The sequence below is a fragment of the Neoarius graeffei genome, chromosome 9 (assembly GCF_027579695.1).
Source record: "Neoarius graeffei isolate fNeoGra1 chromosome 9, fNeoGra1.pri, whole genome shotgun sequence".
Classification (NCBI taxonomy): Eukaryota; Metazoa; Chordata; class Actinopteri; order Siluriformes; family Ariidae; genus Neoarius; species Neoarius graeffei.
Window position 1 is genome coordinate 30,347,168 of NC_083577.1, and position 22,100 is coordinate 30,369,267.

The following is a 22,100-nucleotide window of genomic DNA, read 5'->3' on the forward strand; positions in this document are numbered from 1 at the left end:
CCATGCTGCCGTCTTCACCTCGCGAACCCAGCCTTCCTGCACCACAGAGGTACGACGGCAAGCACAGTGAGTGCCGAGAGTTCCTTACCCAGTGTCAACTCACCTTTGAGCTTCAGCCTACCACCTACACTACGGATCGCCGCAAGATTGCCTTTGTGATCACCTTATTAGCTGGTAAGGCGCGAGCCTGGGCTACTGCTATCTGGCAAAGACAAGGACCTGAGTGCCTTGATTTCCAGCTGTTTTCTAAAGAGATGCTTCGGGTCTTCGATCAGGCGGACATCAGTACCGACGCAGCCTGAAAGCTCATGTCCATCCGGCAAGGAGGAAGCGTCGCAGATTACGCCATCTCGTTCCGGACGCTCGCAGCAGTAAGTGGATGGAACGAGACTGCCCTGGTGTCAGCCTTCCACCATGGTCTGTCTGACCCCATCAAGGACGGTCTGGCCTCTATTGGATGCCCAAGTGACCTCGAAATCCTCATCTCACATGCTATTCGTCTGGACAACAGGATGAGAGAACGCCACCAAGCCTTGAGCCCCCCCAGCCTCCCTACCTCTACCTGGAGACCGTCTACCTCCTTCAGTGACTGTCCAGAACCCATGCAAGTGGGTCGTACTCGCCTCTCCGCATCTGAGAGGGAGCGCAGAAGGAGGGACAAGTGCTGCATCTACTGTGGCAAGCCTGGTCACTTCCGAGCATCATGTCCCGAACTCTTGGAAAAAGGACTGCCCCGTCCAGCCGAGGGAGGGTTGTGACGGGGCCTACCCTCTCTCCCGGACTCCCTGGCCAAGGAATCTACATCCCAGTCTCCATCTCCTGGGGTGAGTCTGTCCACTCTTGTCAAGCTTTGTTAGACTCAGGGGCGGCTGAGAACTTTATGGATAGTCACTTCGCCCAAAGCATCAATATTCCGACTGCACCTCTTGAAGTCCCACTGTCTGTGTCTGCCCTCGATGGCCAAGCATTAGGTGATGGAAGAGTCACCCAAGTTACTTCTCCAGTCTTCCTCCAGTCTCAAGGTCACAAGGAAGAAATATCCCTGCACCTGATTCCTTCACCTGAGTTCCCAGTTATTCTAGGCCTTCCTTGGCTTACTCGCCACAACCCTTGCATAGACTGGGTAACAAGCCAGGTTGTGGAATGGGGCCCTGCATGCCATGCCTCTTGTCTGCTCTCTAGCTCTCCTGTGTTTCCTGCCGAGCCCCCTGATCTCACCGAGTTATCTCAAGTTCCCACAGAGTACTGGGATCTCAAGGAGGTATTCATCAAGAGCAGGGCCGCCGTTCTTCCTCCGCACCGGGCCTACGACTGTGCCATCGACTTGCTCCCTGGGACTACCCCTCCTCGTGGCAGACTGTTTTCCCTCTCTCAGCCAGAACGCAAGGCCATGGAGGAATACCTCAAAGACGCCCTGGTCTCTGGGTTCATTCGACCCTCCACCTCACCTGCTGGTGCCGGCTTTTTCTTTGTCGGCAAGAAGGATGGGGGGCTCTGACCATGTATTGACTACAGGGGCCTGAACAAGATCACTGTGCGCAACCGATATCCCCTTCCGCTGATGTCCACTGCTTATGACCTGCTCCAAGGTGCCACCGTCTTCACCTAAGTTGGACCTACGGAACGCATACCACCTCATCCGTATCCGACAGGGAGACGAGTGGAAGACTGCCTTTATCACCCCGTCTGGGCACTATGAATACCAGGTGATGCCCTTCGGACTCACCAACGCACCAGCTGTTTTTCAGGCCCTAATCAATTACGTCTTAAGGGACATGATTAACCTGTACGTTTTTGTCTATCTCGACGACATCCTTATCTTTTCCAAGACCGTGCAGGAGCACCACCACCATGTCCGCCAGGTTCTCCAGAGGCTGCTACAGAACAATCTGTTCGCCAAGGCCCAGAAATGCGAATTTCATGTTCCCGAGGTCTCCTTCTGGGATTTATTGTACGGACAGGCCAACTCCAAATGGACCCTGCCAAGACCCTGGCCGTCCAGGACTGGCCTACTCCCAAGTCCGTTAAGGAGGTTCAGCGGTTCTTAGGATTCGCTAACTTCTACCGCAAGTTCATCAGGAACTTCAGTTCTGTAGCAGCACCCATGTCAGACCTTACCAAAGGGACAGGTGGATCTTATGTCTAGTCTCCTCAAGCGGAAAAGGCGTTCAAAGACCTCAAGGACCGCTTCTGCACGGCACCCATTCTGGTCCTCCCGGACACCTCCCAACCATTCATCGTGGAGGTGGACGCCTCGGACAGTGGTGTCGGCACGGTGCTCTCTCAACGTTCGGAAGGAAAGCTGCACCCCTGCGCTTACTTCTCCCACCGCCTGAGTCCTGCGGAGTCCCGGTATGATGTGGGGGATCGAGAACTGCTAGCGGTCAAACTGGCCCTTGAGGAGTGGAGGCACTGGCTGGAGGGAGCGCAACATCCATTCCTGGTTTGGACTGACCACAAGAACCTGGAGTACCTCCAGCAAGCCAAGAGACTGAACCCTCGACAGGCTAGGTGGGCCCTGTTTTTCAGTCGGTTTGACTTCACCCTTTCGTACCGCCCTGGCTCCAAGAACACCAAACCTGACGCACTGTCCAGGCTGTTCTCTGCCACTCACAGGGAGAATGAAGTCGGGCCTATTATCCCTGTGTCCCGGATTGTGGCCCCTGTCCGCTGGGGTATTGAGGAGGCTGTCCGACGAGCTCAATGCCAGGACCCCGGTCCTGGGACGGGGCCACCGGGCCTCTTGTACGTCCCACATCAAGCCCGGGCCAAGGTTCTCCAGTGGGGTCACTCTTCCCCTCTCACCACCCACCCGGGAGCTCGGAGGACCCTGGACTTCCTGAAAAGACGCTTCTGGTGGCCTAACATGGAGAAGGAAGTAAGGTCATTTGTCCTGTCCTGTGAGGTTTGCACCAGAACCAAGAACCCACGACAGCGTCCCCAGGGTCTCCTGCATCCTCTGACCATTCCCCGGCATCCCTGGTCCCACGTGGCAGTCGACTTCATCACGGGTCTCCCTGAGTCACAAGGTAACACGGTCATTTTGGTCATAGTTGACAGATTCTCCAAGGCCTGCCGCTTCATACCACTGTGCAAACTCCCCTCTGCTCTTGAAACAGCGAAACTCATGTTTAATCATGTCTTCCGAGTCTTTGGTCTTCCACAGGACATCGTCTCAGACCGAGGGCCCCAGTTCTCCTCCCAAGTGTGGCACGGGTTCTGCAAGGTCATCGGAGCCACTGCCAGCCTCTCCTCTGGGTTTCACCCACAGTCCAATGGTCAGACGGAGAGGCTCAACCAGGACCTGGAAACCACCCTGCGAGGCCTGGCTATGGATAACCCGACATCGTGGAGCACCTGGCTGCCATGGGCAGAGTACGCCCACAACACCCTGCAGTCATCGGCCACCAAGCTGTCGCCATTCCAGTGCCAATTCGGGTTCCAGCCACCTCTGTTCCTGGACCAGGAGGAGGACGCAGGGGTGCCCTCGGTCAACCAATATGTGAGACGGTGTCGCAAGACCTGGAGCAAGGTCAGAAAGACCCTCATACAGACCTTCAGAACCAACCAGACTCAGGCCAACCGCCATAGAAGACCTGCACACGCTTTCCGCCCTGGGCAGCGGGTTTGGCTGTCCACTAAGGACCTTCCGCTGCGGGTGGAGAACCGCAAGCTTGCTCCTCGCTACATTGGCCCCTTCAAGGTGGTGCGCAGGGTTAACCCTGTCTCCTACCGGCTCCAGTTGCCCCGGACTCTGAGGATCAACCCCACTTTCCATGTTTCCCTGTTGTGGCCCGTACTGACGTCTATGTATGCCCCTGCCCCTAGGAACCCCCCACCCCCCCGCATCTTCCAGTGTCAGACTGTGTTCACTGTGCATCGCCTGCTTGACTCCCGCCGGGTCCGCGGCGGGTTGCAATATCTGGTGGACTGGGAGGGCTATGGTCCTGAGGAGCGCTGCTGGGTTCCTGCTCAGGATGTCCTAGATAAAGAACTGTGTCGGGACTTCCATTCGGCCCATCCGGATCGCCCTGGGAACGTCAGGAGACGCTCCTAGAGGGGGGGGTCCTGTTAGGACTAGGACTGTTTTGGCCTCTAGAGGCCGCTGTTATTTCCTTTTCGTGTCATGTTTATTTTGGCCTCTAGAGGCCGCCACTGTTCCTGTGTTTTGTGTTTGTGTTAATTGCCTGTTTAGTCCTGATTATCTTCACCTGTGTTCAATTTAGTTTGTGTATTTATACCCCCTGAGTTCAGTCCTCTTGTCAGGGAGTCTTTGTGCTGTTATGTTTATCTCCAGTTTCCTCTGTACCGTGTTCTTTATTTTGCATTTTGCTTTTCTTTTGGACCTAGTAGTTACTGTGTTTTTTGGATCTTCTGAGCTTTGGTATTTTTGCCTTTTCTGTTTTTTTGGCTTTTGTTTTGTGCTTTTGGATTTTTTTATTTTTTCCCTTATATCTTCTGAGCATTTTTGTATTTTTACTTTTTGGATATTTTTTGTACATATTGTAAATAAACCTTTTTGATACTTTTTCTACTTCTGCCTCAGGCCTCTGCATTTGAGTCATCCCCCTGGTGGCCTAGTGGGGGTTTGCTGGATTATCACACCAACGAACCAGGTTTGAATCCCAGCAAAACCCTAACACCTATATATTGCACTCAAAGTATCCCACAATGCATCATGAAAAGTAGTGTACAACCGATGGTCACTAACCCAAACAATATATCCCATCATGTATTGTAGTCATGCTGAAAGAAGTCAAATTAAAAGTCTCAAATTTGATTTAATAAAAGGTAGTGGCAAAAAAGAAAGTATTCAGCCTTGATTTAAAAGAACTGCAAGTTGCAGGTACTTTGTATTGATTAATGTGGGAAATACACTCAGTATAATATAGATTTATCACAAAAATACATGCATGTGTTTATTATTTTGAAAACCCACCAGCCGACTGATTTGGCACGTTTTAATTGTGCGACAGTAATGATGTAAATACCAGCACGACGGACTAGTGTCCAAAAGCATTTTTTTCATTTTACCAATGAACTCACTATATAGTCCTCATCTCATCTCATCTCATCTCATCTCATCTCATCTCATCATCTCTAGCTGCTTTATCCTGTTCTACAGGGTCGCAGGCAAGCTGGAGCCTATCCCAGCTGACTACGGGCAAAAGGTGGGGTACACCCTGGACAAGTCGCCAGGTCATCACAGGGCTGACAGATAGACACAGGCAACCATTCACACTCACATTCACACCTACGGTCAATTTAGAGTCACCAGTTAACCTAACCTGCATGTCTTTGGACTGTGGGGGAAACCGGAGCACCCGGAGGAAACCCACGCGGACACGGGGAGAACATGCAAACGCCGCACAGAAAGGCCCTCGCCGGCCACGGGGCTCGAACCCGGACCTTCTTGCTGTGAGGCGTTAACCACTACACCACCATGCCGCCCACTATATAGTCCTCTTTATAGTAATTCCCTACACAGGGAGTAGTGAATGAGTGAGCGATTTCGGACACAGGGTTTGATTTCCGCTGAACGTTTTACTTCCGTCCTACGATATCTCGCACAGGTCTCAATGCATCTCGTTTACAGCCATCGCTTTGACATATGGACTGATATATTCCATAGCATATTTCAAACACTCATAACTTGCTATAGCAGTGACAAAATCGCTATCAGAAATGCATTCCTATATTGAATAAAATGAGATAAATAGAATTTTGATAATAAAAAATTTGCCTTCAGTTCTCCTTTTATACGAAATGCCACAAATTTGCTCAGTTATCGGCTGCTTGAACAATTCTGCTGAGGCTGGAGTCAGATTGCTCAGTTAAAATGCGAGAAGGACCCCAAATGGAAGATCTAACCCGTAGACGACAGAGACAGTGGCTTGCAAATCTGAATAGATCGGACAAAAAAGAGACCAGATACAAATATGTACAAATGTGCAGATCCTTTCATAAAGGGTAAGTTTATATTTCTTCCGTTTATGTGAACCATAGACAAACTATATATAAAGATGCGACATACTGTAAGTGATATACATGTAAGCGCTACTCCAATTCATAGTGCAGTTACAATTGCATAGCACAAAGCCCCAGTAAAATGTAGGTCGTTGAGCTCGGTAAAATGTTGCCTTCGAAGACGTCAAGGTTGTTTTTTTTGGTTTGTGTTTTGTGTAACATTTGCCCACATCAGGAACCTACTAGAGCCTTACAGTAAACTTGCACTAAACAGTGAAATGTAGTGTACATCAGTTGGTACCAGTGACGAAGCTAGTCGTTAACACCTGATAATTCACAATGTCTGTGTAATTCACACTTGGCGACATTCGTACATCGTCTTCATACTCTACAACATTGCTGTACGGATCCATCCCTGAACATTCTTTTATCTTTTCCCTGTATCTGACCTTGTCACTATTACTCAATTCGTGATATATTTGCGAAAAATTACGTTTTGTCAATGTACTCTCCTCGGTCGCCATGGATGTTATACCACAAAGATGGTGGACACAACAAAATCGGAGAGCATCACGGGAGATTCATGATGTAAGTGCAAATGGTCTGTAAGGTCTGTGTGTCATGGAAACTCCATCCAGCCATCCATTATCTGTAGCTGCTTATCCTATTGAGGTATTTCACTCACGTGACCAAGTCATGTGACGCTGCCATTTTGGACGGCACGGCTCGAATCAGTTTGAATGCGAGGAAGGCGACAAACGAAAAACATAAAAGAAAAAGGAGCGAGATGCAGAAAACACCTTCACTATCCAGCGACGTAGGGCATTTACAGGGCGAGCAGAGGGAGAGGTATTTGCAAAAATTGAGGTTAGCAGGCTTAGAGAATGACGTTTACCTGCTTCCACCAGGATTGTTCACTGATGTACGGAAGTACACGAAGCCCTCGTCTTTACCTGACTTCGGCCCACATGATCTGTATACCTATGTCGTTAAAAACCCATCGCCATACACAGGTATTGATCTGAAAGCGTATAAGAGTTTGGATGCCTACAAATATTTTGTGTCAGGCTGGGTAACATGCCTACATCAGCGGGTCGTCCCTGGAGCCGGTGGTCGCCATCTGATTACAGCTAAGGTTTGTTCACATTTTCATTTACTTTCGGTCCTCAGGATAAACAAAATGTTATTAAATGTCATTGAAATAACTTCTTAGTCTGTTGAGACATGGCCCGTTATAAATTTGCTGTTACCAGGCAATGACCAAGAACTGTATTATTAGGGTCGGTGTAGTTGTAGCAGTGTATTAGCAACTAGCTGTTAGCACTAGCTAATGTCAACAACATCGTAGCTGGTATGTTACTGTAGCAATATTTACGTTCAGTCATTTGGATGACTGTTAAAACCTTTCAGTCTCAAGTTTTCCCTTTACTGGATTTACTAGTTTACTGAGCTAGCGCGCTCGGCCAAGCCGGGAGCCATCGCGCGCTCTCCGGCCAAGCCGGGAGCCATCGCGCGCTCTCCGGCCAAGCCGGGAGCCATCGCGCGCTCTCCGGCCAAGCCGGGAGCCATCGCGCGCTCTCCGGCCAAGCCGGGAGCCATCGCGCGCTCTCCGGCCAAGCCGGGAGCCATCGCGCGCTCTCCGGCCAAGCCGGGAGCCATCGCGCGCTCGCCGGCCAAGCCGGGAGCCATCGCGCGCTCGCCGGCCAAGCCGGGAGCCATCGCGCGCTCGCCGGCCAAGCCGGGAGCCATCGCGCGCTAGCCGGCCAAGCCGGGAGCCATCGCGCGCTAGCTCAGTAAACTAGTAAATCCAGTAAAGGAAAAACTTGAGACTGAAAGGTTTTAACAGTCATCCAAATGACTGAACGTAAATATTGCTACAGTAACATACTAGCTACTGTTGTTGACATTAACTAGCTTGCCGTCCAAAATGGTGGACACCGGGGCGTCACGTGACCCTGTGACGTCAGGTGAAATACCTCAATACAGGGTCGTGGAGAATTCCATCTCAAAGTTTCCCTCCACCAGCAGTTTGTGGTTTTGTAAAGATCAGATGGATTTGTATGTTAATGCTGCATTAGGTGATGATTCACAAGTTCAAATCAATCCTGAGTGAAATAAATTCACTTTGTTCATTCTGATATTAAACACTGTTAATCTGCATAATGGGACAATTAAAATATGCACAAATAAATATATCTGTAATCTGTGTAATGTTTATTATCAACAGTTAAACTGTTTGTGACATGGACAGTTATATATTTGTACAGATGTGTGCAGTGGTGGTTGTTATTTACATGATTAGTATCAGGGATGTGTTCAGTTTAATGTCTGTGTAAGTGATCACTGAGAGGATGTGGAAGAGAGAGAGGCAGGTGAGAGAGTCAGTCATTAAAGTTGTTAAAAGCAACAATTTTCTCAATGTTCTCTATCGTCATTTAACCGCAAGTTATATTTAACTCTCATCCATTATCCCTGGCTGCTGTATCATGTGGGTCAAAACATGACAAGATCTGTCTCGTCTCCTTCGACTGAAAACACAAACTCCAACTTCCATGATTCTCAAAAGTACTGACCACATCACATTCACAATCACTCGATTTCAATTAATCACTGTGAAATCTCACACTTGGTCTTTACTCGGGATGTTAGTGAGCTGCTTATTCTGTGTTGAACCAGCGAGTGGCCTCGTGGTTAGCGTGTCCGCCTCTCGATCAGGAGATCGCGAGTTCTACTCGCAATCGAGTCATACCAAAGACCATCATAAAAATGGTACCTGCTACCACCTGGCAAGGCACGCTGCAATACAGATGTGAGTGGGGAGTCAAACTCTTGTGGTTACCAGAGGACCAGCCCCCTACTCTAACCCTAGCCATGTAAACGGAGATCGGCACCGCCACTTGGTGTGGGAAGGACTTTGGCTTTTTTTATTCTGTGTTTGATATCCTGGTTTGTTATCATTATCGAGTCTCTCTCTGTCTATTTGCTCATCACCTGCACTGTGCCTGCTCGATGTGTTTTAAGTTCACTTTGTCCTGACAGGGCGGCACAGTGGTGGAGTGGTTAGCACTGGCGCTTCACAGCAAGACGGTCCTGGGTTCTAGCCCAGCGGCTGACGAGGGCCTTTCTGTATGGAGTTTGCATGCTGTCCCCATGTCCGCGTGGGTTTCCTCCGGGTGGTCTGGTTTCCCCCCACAGTCCAAAGACATGCAGGTGAGGTTAGTTGGTGGCTCTAAATTGACCGTAGGTGTGAATGTGAGTGTGAATGGTTGTTTGTCTCAATGTGTCAGCCCTGCGATGACCTGGCGACTTGTCCAGGGTGTACCCTACCTCTCGCCCATAGTCAGCTGGGATAGGCTCCAGCTTGCCTGCGACCCTGTAGAACAGGATAAGCAGCTACAGATAATGGATGGATGGATGGATGGATGGATGGATTTGTCCTGACAAATTTTCTGCCTCAAAGTGTTTTAATAAAACTAAACATTTTCACCCAACCTGTATATCCAGAACTGTGCACAAGCCTTTTTTCCCCACACCTTTAATCTGGATTATATTTGATGTGTAATTACACATACGTGTGACAAGTGTCAGTTTCAGTTTTAATTTTCCAGCAGTTTCTTCGAGAGCCAGACTTGTGTGTGTTGTGTAAAAACAAATCATATATAAAACTGTAGTTTGGCTTCTCACACACATCTGGACCTTTATCTAATGTTTGATTCATTCAATATTAGTGTATTTTATGATTATTTTTGACAGAGCTAGCGAGATAGAAGAACATGCGGAGAAACATGACTCACAGAGTTTCTTTAAGGCAGTGAAGATGGTTCAGCAGAGGCGTTCATCTGGCCTTGGTCCCATCAACAATGTATTCACCTTACCGAGAAAGACGACATACTAACTCGCTGGAAAGAACATTTTGCCACTTTGCTCAACCAACCGAGTAGCGCTGATCCATCAGTTCTCAATGACATTCCCCAAGAGCCAATCTTACATGAGCTTGCTGAACCACCGCTCCTTGCTGAAGTGCAGAAGGCACTAAAACACTTAAAGAACGACAAATCACCTGGCCCAGATTGTATCCCTGCGGAAGTCCTCAAAGCCGGTGGCATCGCTCTCACCAACGAGCTCCACAAGCTTCTGCTCACAATCTGGCAGGAAGAGAGAGTGCCCCAAGACTTCAAGGATGGCAACATCATGACACTCTTCAAGAAGAACTGCAGGTTTACATGTGGAAACCATTGTGGCATCTCCTTGTTATCTATCGTCGGAAAACTGTTTGCACGAGTGATCCTGAATCGTATCTGGCCAAGCATAGAAAAGCACATCCCAGAGACATAGTGTAGCTTCAGAGAAGGGCGCTCAACCAATGACATGATCTGTGCCCTGCGCCAATTGATTGAGAAGAGCCGCGAGCAGAACCAGCAGCTCCATATCATCTTCATTGACCTTGTCAAAGCGTTTGACACAGTGGATAGGTCTCTCACATGGGATATCCTGCGCAAGATTGGAATCCCCCCTAAGCTGGTGGCCATCATCAGCAGCTTCCATGACAGCATGCAGGCCTAAGTCTCTATCAAAGGCGAACTCACTGAAGCATTCGAAGTCTCCTCTGGACTACGGCAAGGTTGTGTTCTCGCACCCACGCTGTTTATCCTTTTTTTTCCCTTCATGCTTCGCCATGCACATAAGGAAATGCAAGACTGTGGAGTTGAGATACGACACAAGTTGGATGGCAAGCTTTTCCAACTTCGCCGCCTCGTCTAAATCAGCATCCAAAATGACACTGAGCGACTTCCTGTATGCCGACGATGCAGCCTTAGCCACTGCAGACCTTAACTCTCTACAGAATGTCACAACAGCCCTTAACAACGCATGTAACGACTATGGCCTCACCATCAGCAAACCCAAGACCGAGGTAATGCACATTCAGTGCTCAGAACCACCACCGATCCTCCTAGATGGCTTTAAACTCAAGCGGGCACACAATTTTGTGTACCTGGGTAGCAACCTCAGCGACGATGGGAGCCTTCAAGCCGAGGTCAAGAAGAGAATTAGCCGAGCAGCTCACTCATTCCGCAGTCTAGCTACGAGATGTTGGGACAGAAATGGACTGTCCACCACCACCAAGCTGACAGTGTACAGAGCCATTATACTACCGATTCTGCTCTACGGCAGTGAGACATGGCCAACTCTCTCAAAGCAACTGCAAATGCTAGAAAGTTTCCATCAACGATCCTTGCGGAAATTCCTCAGAGTTAAATGGTAGCATCACATCATGAACGCAGAGGTCCTGTCACGTGCCAACTCAACTACAGTGGAAACTATGATTCGAGCTAATAGACTCCGCTGGCTGGGTCACGTCTGTAGGATGGGTGACAACAGGATCCCAAAGCAGCTTCTCTTCTGCGAACTCTCGCACGGCACCCGACCGAGAGGCCATCCCCTTAAAAGATGGAAAGACAGTGCGAAAGAAGACCTAAAAATCTTTGGCTTCGGCAACAATTGGTTTGAGGTGGCGGCTGACAGAACGGCATGGCGTGCCCAGGTGAAGCTTGGTCGAACCCTGTCAGAGCATCAGCTCATGGAACGAGCAGCAGCGAGGCGTCGACGACGTCGTGAGAAGGGTCCCCGATCATCTTCCTAGGTGCGGACCATATGGATGGATTGGATGATTATTTTTTGGAATTTGTTCTTTGGAGGAGGTGGCATTATACTGTGCTTATGTCACATGCGATGGAAAAAAAGATCTCCTGTCTCTGCTCTCCTTGTTTCCTCTGAGTGAGAATTGATACATCCATAAAGATTTTATTTTATGGAAGGATGATGGATGCAGGAGCAAGAAATCAAGAAGGCATCAAGTCGAGTAGTGAGATCCTTATATCTTGATCCATAAAGCTTATCAAGGCACAGTATTCCAATGTTTTTCTCAGAAGCCACTGCATGTACAGTGCCCTTCACAATTATTGGCACCCCTTGTAAACATTAGTGAAAAGGGTTAGAAAAAAAATAGACCTTTTAGTGAAGTCGCTTCATTTCACACTGAAAAAAATGAGAAAAATCCAATGTTTAATTGAACTAAATTTATTCAGAGAAAAACAAATGACTTATCAAGAAATAATTATTTTCAACAAAAAAAAATTCAAAATTATTGACACCCCTGGAAAGTATAGCGAACACAGTGTAACTGAAGCACGTTTCCCATTTAAATTGTACATTTTTTAGTTGATTGGAGTGTTGGAACTTTCAAGCTGTAATCCATGATTTCCTGAGTCTATTACATGACAACAGCTTTTCGAAGTACTCCCGAGCCCATGTGGCTGTATTTGTCACATTAGCATGACAGTTTCCCAGTCAGTGCCGCCTGAGGGCTCGAAGGTCACGCACGTTCAACAGTGGTTTCCGACCTTGCCCTTTATGCACTGTGATGTCTCCGAATTCCTTAAAACTTTTCAAAATGTTAAGTACTGTTGTTTTTGAAAGAGCTAAATTCTCTGTAATCTTGCATTGAGAAATTTTTTTTTTTGAATAACTAGCAATTCTCTCACAAATTTTGGCACAAAGAGTGAGCCACAACCCATCCTTGCTTGCAAAGGCTGGTGCTTTTGGTGCTGCTCCTTTTATACCCAATCATGTTACCAATTAAGCTCCTTATCGTGAAATCTTCCAAAATGGTGTTACTTGAATATCCTATAAAATTTTCAGTCTTATTTTGCCTCCTTCCCAACTTTTTTTTTAATGTGTTGCAAGGTATCAAATTCAAACTTAATTTATAGTTTCAAAATAGAATTAATTTGGGGCAGCACGGTGGTGTAGTGGTTACCGCTGTCGGCTCACAGCAAGAAGGTCCGGGTTCGAGCCCAGTGGCTGGCAAGGGCCTTTCTGTGCGGAGTTTGCATGTTCTCCATATGGGTTTCCTCTGGGTGCTCCGGTTTCCCCCACAGTCCAAAGACATGCAGGTTAGATTAACTGGTGACTCTAAATTGACCGTAGGTGTGAATGTGAGTGTGAATGGTTGTCTGTGTCTATGTATCAGCCCTGTGATGACCTGGCGACTTGTCCAGGGTGTACCCCACCTTTCGCCCGTAGTCAGCTGGGATAGGCTCCAGCTTGCCTGCGACCCTGTAGAACAGGATAAAGCAGCTAGAGATGATGAGATGAGATGAGATGAGATGAGATGAGGACTATATAGTGATTTCATTGGTAAAATGAAAAAAATGCTTTTGGACACTACTCCGTCATGCTGGTATTTACATCATTACTGTCGCACAATTAAAACATGCCAAATCACGTAGTCAGCTGGGATAGGCTCCAGCTTGCCTGTGACCCTGTAGAACAGGATAAAGCGGCTACAGATAATGAGATGAGATGAGAATTAAGTTGGTCAGTAAAACTTGAAAATATTTTCTTCGTGCTTTTATCAGTTAACTAAAGATACACGTGAATTAACAAATCATATTTTTGTTTTTATTGCATTTTGGAAAATATTCCTGCTTTTCGGGAAATGAGGTTTGAATTTTTAAAAAAATATGAAAAATGTTACAACTGACCCCCTTCTATAAAACGGTGAATGCAACAAAATGTCACACAATATTATACAAATATGATGAATATCATTTGCCATTCAATATTGGTAAATGGTTTCCATTTATGATCAACAACATCTTGTATCAGTTGTAGCACTACAGGATTTGCATCAACTGTGTTATGTAGAGTAAATATTATTAAAAACTATAATCTCACTCAGTACAGTATGTGACTATTTGCCATTGCGCTGTTTCCTGTGGGTGTCTTCCTTATTCAGGTCTGAGGATAAGGTGCAGTATCATTTGCTGTTTATAAGAGCTTATAACTCTTCTGACTGAGATCCAGTTCATCCCACTGATGATTAGAGCATTCTGGGTCTTGTGTCTGAAACTGCAAGATCGACTTTAAATGATTCCAGAAGTGAAACATTATTTTCAGTTCAGAAGAGTGAAATTCATAACTGGATAAATTTGTACCAAAATTACAGTTAATGCTCAGTGCTTAAACATAAGTAAGTGCCGTGTGCTGTTTCTGATGTAACTGAGGAGTGTAACAGGTCATAATGTGTCTCTCGAAAACTCCTCCTATTAAGGAAGTGCCAAGTCTGACACGACTGAAGTCCTTCATTAACAGCCTGCAGTGTTCTGCTCTGGTGAGTTGAGATTTATTCTCAGTTTATGGAGAAATCCGAGTCTCATTTTCAGCACAGTGAAAGGAAGTGATGATTAACTGAACCTACAAAGTCATCTATTTAGCTTTAAAGAAACCTGAAATCAGGGTGTAATTACTTTTCACAGAAGTGAAAGTGAAACTCTGAGCATTCGGACGAGAGAGAACAACAACAGCAGCAAAAGAAATGGCTTCTAAGTTTTCAGAGGAGGATTTCTCCTGTCCTGTGTGCTGTGAAATCTTCAAGGATCCTGTTGTTCTGCACTGCACTCACAGTGTGTGTAAAGTGTGTTTGCAGCAGTTCTGGGAGACCAAAGGATCCAGAGAATGTCCTGTTTGTAGGAGGAAGTCATCTATGGAGTTTCCTCCCATAAACCGGGCCTTAAAGAACCTGTGTGAGACTTTCTTACAGGAGAGAAGTCAGAGATCTTCATCAGGCTCTGAAACAGTCTGCAGTCTGCACAGTGAGAAACTCAAACTCTTCTGTCTGGATCATCAACAGCCGGTGTGTTTGGTGTGTCAGACTTCAAGAAAACACACCAACCACAAATTCTGCCCCATTGATGAGGCAGTAACAGACTGTAAGGTAAATAAAATGTACATATGAACTCATGGGTCACATGTGAACAAATGCTGTTGTTCATAACTATGACAATTACTTTGTAATCAATTTAGTTCATCTGAGTTCAAATAATATAAAAAACACAGAGACTACATGCAGCGTGTTAATTTATTTCAGGAGAAGCTCAAAACTGCACTGAAGCCCCTACAGGAGAAACTGAAGGTCTTTAAAGACTGGAAACTGAACTGGAGTCAGACTGCAGAACATATAAAGGTTAGAATCAATAACATGGGTTTGATATTATAATTATATTTTGTTTCATTGCATATTCAGTGATGTTTCATTTGATTTCCTCTTCACTGTAGATTCAGGCCCAACACACAGAGCGCCAGATTAAGGAGGAGTTTGAGAAGCTTCACCAGTTTCTACGAGATGAAGAGGCAGTCAGGATCACTGCACTGAGAGAGGAAGAGGAGCAGAAGAGTCAGATGATGAAGGAGAAGTTTGAGAAGCTGAGCAAAGACATATCATCTCTATCAGACACAATTGGAGCCATAGAAGAGGAGATGAGAGCTGAAGATGTTTCATTCTTAGAAGTGAGGGTCATTTAGTCAGTATTTATACTGTGAGAAAGTAAAACTTCTTTCCATCACCAGAAACGTCACATTTCAGTGGTGTAAAAATGTAAATGATATCCACTGATATTTGCTTTGTTGTTTTACAGAACTACAAGGCCACAGTGAACAGGTGAGTGATGTGCTTCCTGTCTCTCTCCATTCTCTGTGTTTCTGAATCCAAACCCACAGCAACACTGACTCCTGAATGTTTTTGCAGAGCCCAGAGCACACTGCAGCATCCAGAGGAGCTTTCAGGAGCACTGATCCATGTGGCAATACATCTGGCCAACCTGCAGTTCAGAGTCTGGGAGAAGATGCAGTATACCGTCCAATACAGTAAGACAATGGCTTAGGTTTGGTATTAACATTGGTGGGGACATAAACCCAATGCCAACCCCCAGTGGCGCCAACGTCAGGTCAACATTATAGAGTCGCAATATTTTGCTCTGTTGTGTTCCACCAAAAGAGTATCCATCATCTCTCCAAAGTCCAGACTTTTAAAATTTGAAGTTCAGAACTGTAATAATTAATGAATAATAATAATAATATGCAGTTCATTGGGCAGCATGGTGGTGTAGTGGTTAGCACTGTCGCTTCACAGCAAGAAAGTCCTGGGTTCAAGTCCAGCAGCCAGCGGGGGCCTTTCTGTGTGTTGTGTGCATGTTCTCCCCGTGTCTGCGTGGGTTTCCTCTGGGTGCTCAAGTTTTCTCCCACAGTCTAAAGACATGCAGGTTAGGCTAACTGGTGGCTCTAAATTGACCGTAGGTGTGAATGTAAGTGTGAATGGTTGTTTGTCTCTGTGTCAGCCCTGTAAAACAGGATAAGCGGCTACAGATAATGGATGGATGGATGCAATTCATTTGATTAATTGCAAATCTTGCATGTGATGATTAACTCATTCTACCAATTTGCAAATGTGTTTTACAAGCGAATAATGCATTGACTGTCGGGAGGGCGTATGTTCCTTTCCCTCATCAATGGAAGTAAAACACATCCGGAGCCTTAAGCACTGCGTTCCATGAGGCTGGCAGGGGGAGTCGGCTCTCTTCTGTGGGATCTTCCACTAGTTTTAAAATGCCAGTTTAAGCTGATATGTGATTGATCTAACGGTAAAACAGGACAAGGGCTCTAGAACAGGGCTTTACAAAGTGTGGAGCGCGCCTCCCCTAGGGGGCGCCAGAGTTCTTCGGGGGGGGGGGGCGCAACGTGAGGAAAAATAAACCAGAATAAGTTACTATTGCGGACATTTAGCGAACTTCAGCTAGCCTTTGCCAGAGACAAAATTGATCGATTTTTAGTACCTAAAGCTACAGTGAGTGAGGAGACAGAGTCTGGGCCAAGCAAACAAAGAAGGAAGTATGACCACGATTATTTAAAGTTTGGATTTTCATGGACGGGATCTGAAGATGCTCCACTGCCACAGTGTGCTGTCTGCCAAGAGGTGCTAGCTAACGATGCTATGAGATGTTTAAAATGTGTAAAACAAGATGTTTAAAAAAAAAAGCACAGATGTTTAAAATGTGTAAAAAAGAGGTTTTAAAAAGCACAGATGTTTAAAATGTGTAAAAAAAAGAGGTTTTTAAAAAAGCACAGATGTTTAAAATGTGTAAAAAAGATGTTTTTAAAAAGCACAGATGTTTAAAATGTGTAAAAAAAAGAGGTTTTAAAAAGCACAGATGTTTAAAATGTGTAAAAAAGAGGTTTTAAAAAGCACAGATGTTTAAAATGTGTAAAAAAAAAAAAGAGGTTTTAATAAAGCTCATATGTTTAAAATAAAAAAATTAAAATGTGTACAACAACCATTATTTTTTTTAAATACGAATGGAACATTAAGTATCTGGGATAGGCTCCAGCTTGCCTGCGACCCTGTAGAACAGGATAAAGCGGCTAGAGATAATGAGATGAGATGAGACATTAAGTACAGCAACAATAAAAATTGTGTGTGGGGGGCGCTGTTGTTTATTTGCTCTGTGAGGGGGGTCTGACTCTCCCACACTCTGAAACCCCTGCTCTAGAACCTTTTTAATATGTTGAAAGGCTACAATTTTACTTGGCAACAGAATGTATCTGAATTCTGATTGGTTGTTGTATCTGAATTCTGATTGGTTGTTGTTATATTATTGCCCTTCTGTTGTCTTGAGCCCAGCGCGGAGGGGGGAGGGGGAGGAGGGAGTGACAGGGTTCTACAGAGAAAAGTTTTTGCCCCCGCTTTCAAATGAAGCCCCTCGAGAACCAATCAGTTCAGCGGATGTGTGTTCTCGGTATGGGACGTTTTCAAAAGAGAGGCGGGAGGAACCAAACATTTCTGATCCAGAAGGCGGAGGCTGTTTTGCTTATTACGTGAAAATGTTTGAGAGCGAATATTCATGAGGGAATTTTGCATGCTGTTTCGCCCAGTGGAAACCTACAGGAACCATTTGTGTACCGCCATTTTTTTTTTCCTTCAATCAGAAATATCGGTCGGGACACGCCCATACCGTCCATACCCAATTCTACACCTCTGCAGTAAGACTCTTAATTCTGTGTGTGTGTGTTTTCAGCACCTGTAACTCTGGACCCCAACACTGCTCATCCTGGACTCATTGTATCTGATGATCTGAAAAGTGTGAGACGCAGCGATGAGGAACAGAAACTTCCTGATAATCCAGAGAGATTTGATGATGAATATTGGCATATCCTGGGATCTGAGGGCTTTAACTCAGGGACACACTGCTGGGATGTGGAAGTTGGAGACGGTACAGGGTGGATTGTGGGTGTGATGACAGAATCTGCTCAGAGGAAGGGGGAGATATCCTCCAGAAGTGGAATCTGGGGTGTGGGGTATGATGGTGATGAATATGGCGCAATTTCAACACCAGATACAGGCACTCAGCTCTCAGTAGCACAGAAACTCCAGAGGATCAGAGTGAAGCTGGACTGGGACAGAGGAAAACTGTCATTCTCCGACCGTCTCACTAACACACACTTACACACTTTCACACACACATTTACTGATAAATTACTGCCATTCCTAGGTGTTGATCATAAAGAATCTCCTCTAAAGATCCTCCCACTTGAGTGCTCTGTAAGAGTGAATCAGATCAGTTAGCATTGATGTTGTTTTATTCCAGTTCATTAATAAAATACTGCAGATTAAAATATTAGTGTTCTTTGTGTAAGTCTTTTTTCCCCCTTTTGGAAACCCTGAAGCACACACTGATTTTTTTTTTCAGGTGAATCAACTCAAAATATTGACAGAATATCTTGAAATAATGAATTAACTCAAATAATAAGATATCTTAAAATATATTATTATGGTATATTTTGAAAGCACGAGGAAGTCAAAATAATAAGTGAAATAATGACACACTGTCTTGAAATAACAAGGTATTAACTCAAACTTACGACATAGCATTTAATTAAAATCACAAAAGTGTGTTTAAATGCAGAATGAGCTGAAAAGAATTTTATTTATGTTTTAAATAGTTTAAATAAACTGAGCATTTGTTTCTGAGTTTATTCTCAGTAAATATGTCTTTACTGTATTTGTACTTGTTTGCATTTGCTGTTAATCTTGGATTGTGTGTGTGTGTGTGTGTGTGTGTGTGTGAAACTGTGCAGTGGAGGAGAATTCAAGCTCTAAGTTTCCCTCCACCAGCAGTTTGTGGTTTTGTAAAGATCAGATGGATTTGTATGTTAATGCTGCATTAGGTGATGATTCACAAGTTCAAATCAGTTCTGAGTGAAATAAATTCACTTTGTTCATTCTGATATTAAACACTGTTAATCTGCATAATGGGACAATTAAAATATGCACTAATAAATATATTTGTAATCTGTGTAATGTTTATTATTAACAGTTAAAATGGTCATGATGTGGATGTTTATTTATTTGTACAGATGTGTGCAGTGGTTGTTATTTACATGATTAGTATCAGGGATGTGTTCAGTTTAATGTGTGTGTAAGTGATCACTGAGAGGATGTGGAAGAGAGAGAGGCAGGTGAGAGAGTCAGTCATTAAAGGTGTTAAAAGCAACAATTTTCTCAATGTTCTCTATCGTCATTTAACCGCAAGTTATATTTAACTCTCATCCATTATCCCTGGCTGCTGTATCATACGGGTTAAAACATGACAAGATCTGTCTCATCTATAATAAATAAAAATTAAACATTTAGGCCTAGGTATTTTATTTTTGTCCCATGTCTTCCCACTACACAGTGTCCCAACTTTTTTGGAATTGGGGTTGTATTATTATTACAAAGCTTTGTTAAATACTTGATTCTGATTGGCTTACGGCCTGTTTTTTCTTTATTACAAACTGTTATGGACCACGACATTACCAGAAGCAATAAAATAATTTTAAAACAATATTTTGTGTCAGATGTTGAGTTATTTTAGTACATAACTGTGTAATAAATAGGATAATGTATAGTGAGCCGATTCTTATCGCAAAATAAAACCCCTTCAGGGTGATTCAAGACCTTCTCTGCTTTGTGTTGGACTCCTGCATCACCCTGTCAGGGTGTATTTCATGATAATAACCAGCTTACTGTACATTATCGCTCACTCATTTACATGAACATAATGATCTTTTGCCTAAACTAACCTGGAGCCATGGGTTCTTTGCAAACGACCACTCACGATGCAAAAGTGCTGATGGTTTGTGTTGCTTACGGCTGTTCTAATAGATCAACCCTGGGGGAGAAAAAGAAAAACAAGGGATACAGAAATGGACAAATTTCTCCATCCAGCTACCTCTGCTAAACAAACTAGCACTGTGTCTTTTTCGAGACCATTATTGAGTACGAACACGATCCAGTTTTCCTCTTACAGTTCATGTTTGAATTTTACCAAAAGGTCTGTTTTGTGGGCCAGGCTTCTGGAATTTCTGGATTTATATATTTATTTATTTATTGAATGTAAGATCAGAGATCTTGATTTGCAGCACAGCTCATGACAACAATCACAATGACAGTGGAATGTTTGAAGAGAAACAGAGATCATCAGTGTGTTTAAACTGTGAAACCTTTTAAAGATTGACTTGGAAACCTGATGGACAGGTGTTTAATTGTCCAAATACTTTTGGGGGCCTTGCATAAGATTCCACAACCATCCCTGAGTGGGACCAGTTGGACAGATACTGTGGGTTTTTCCCTATCTTTCAATTCAATTCAGGACTAGAAGTAGATTTTGATGAGGAACACTAATTTTGAAGCTGTAATGCCTTTCAGATTTTTCAAGTTTAGGTCATAAAAAGAATTTTCCCCTGACACCCAATTATTTTTTGTTTAATAGAGCAAACGCTACTGAATTCAAATCACAGACTTCCAATTTTATTAGTTTTTTTCAGAGAACAATGAATGAATTAAGGGCCACGTGGCGCAAAATTTTCCGCTATTTTTTCCTGCTTCACCATGACCCAATTCAAAATACTACATCATGCATCACGTGGTGGGCTTTTCCCGTTTGTGCAAGGCATTATGGGATACAAATTTGAAACAGGAGAGAAAAATGGAGGACGTGAGTGTGCGAATGAAATGTGAAAGACCTACTACAATAACGGAAAGCGAGAAGAAAAGATATTATGTTGCGAAGGAAAGGAAACGCAGGACCAAACTAATAAATATCGGCGGTCAGCGAACACTTCGGTGTGATCAGCTGTTTGTTTAGTGACAGAATGCTGGAACTGTCAGTGTACAGTCAAAGGTAAACCTCTAAATGGCAGTAATGCAATGCTGTGGATGCCAACTGCCATAAAACCCCAAAGAAGAAGCAGGTAAACCTGCGCATGCGCACACAGACTTCCTCTGTCGGCTTGACTGCACGAAGTGAGCGATTTCATGCACATTATTTGCTCAGGAATCCCCTCAAATCACTTCCCAGCCATAGAATGACCTGGCTTTTTTTTTATCCCCAGCTGGCTGAAAGGCCCAAAGAGGGATTATGTCGTGGCAAAATCCGTCTGTCTGTCCATCTGTCTGTCCCGGAAAGGGTTCTCACCTTCTGCAATCAACTCCTCTCCCAATTTTTGGAGGAATTTCACAAAACTTGGCAAAAGGCTTTGTTATAGGACAGTAATACCAGGGGCGATTTCTCAGAGACAACAAGGGAAGCCGAGCTTCCCCTAAAATTCTCTCCCCAAACTGCGGCGTCTACGACGTTGAATTCTCATTAAAACAATAACTTGCATAACATAATATATGCCCAAGATTGTATTTATGTTCATAACTATCCTGTAACTTATTTGAGTGATGTCTGACGAACTTGCAGTTCGCTACGAGAATCACCTTTGCTGCCAGGCTGTAACCTTTCTTATTTCAATGGGCTCTATGGACTGGCAGCAGTGTTGCCAGACTGGGCGGTTTTAAGTGCATTTTGGCGGGTTTTGAACATATTTTGGGTGGAAAACGTCAGCAGTATCTGGCAACACTGACTGGCAGCCGGGTATCTGTTGCAGTCTACGAGACGGCTCTGAACAGCCAATTTCAGCTAGTTGTTATTGGTTAAAATCAACAAAATTGTCACTTCCAGGGAAGCCGGGCTTCTCTGGGACTAAACGAGACAGTGGGAGGGACAAGAAGCCGGGCTGATAAAGGATTATTGGAGGTAGTGTTTGAAAGACATGAGGAGGGCGGTACTTCGGTGAGGAACACGGAAGTATGATCAGTCAGTCCCTAGTGGATGTCGAGAAAGTGTAGTCGTGTGCCAAAGTGCTGTCCGAATTTCTTTTCATATAAACGGTTCTTCTCATTGATGTCTCTGTACATTACTCTGTAAATAAAT

General features: G+C 44.8%; 1 protein-coding gene across 1 annotated transcript; it reads left to right on the forward strand.

The window, feature by feature from the left end:
* Window positions 1-14,107: 14,107 nt before the first annotated feature.
* On the forward strand, window positions 14,108-18,677 carry LOC132891573 (nuclear factor 7, brain-like). Its single transcript, XM_060929280.1, has 6 exons — window positions 14,108-14,743; window positions 14,897-14,992; window positions 15,085-15,315; window positions 15,444-15,466; window positions 15,554-15,672; window positions 17,877-18,677. Exons 1-6 carry the CDS (start codon window positions 14,345-14,347, stop codon window positions 18,422-18,424), a joined length of 1,416 nt encoding a protein of 471 aa, XP_060785263.1. The 5' UTR covers window positions 14,108-14,344; the 3' UTR covers window positions 18,425-18,677.
* Window positions 18,678-22,100: the final 3,423 nt, after the last annotated feature.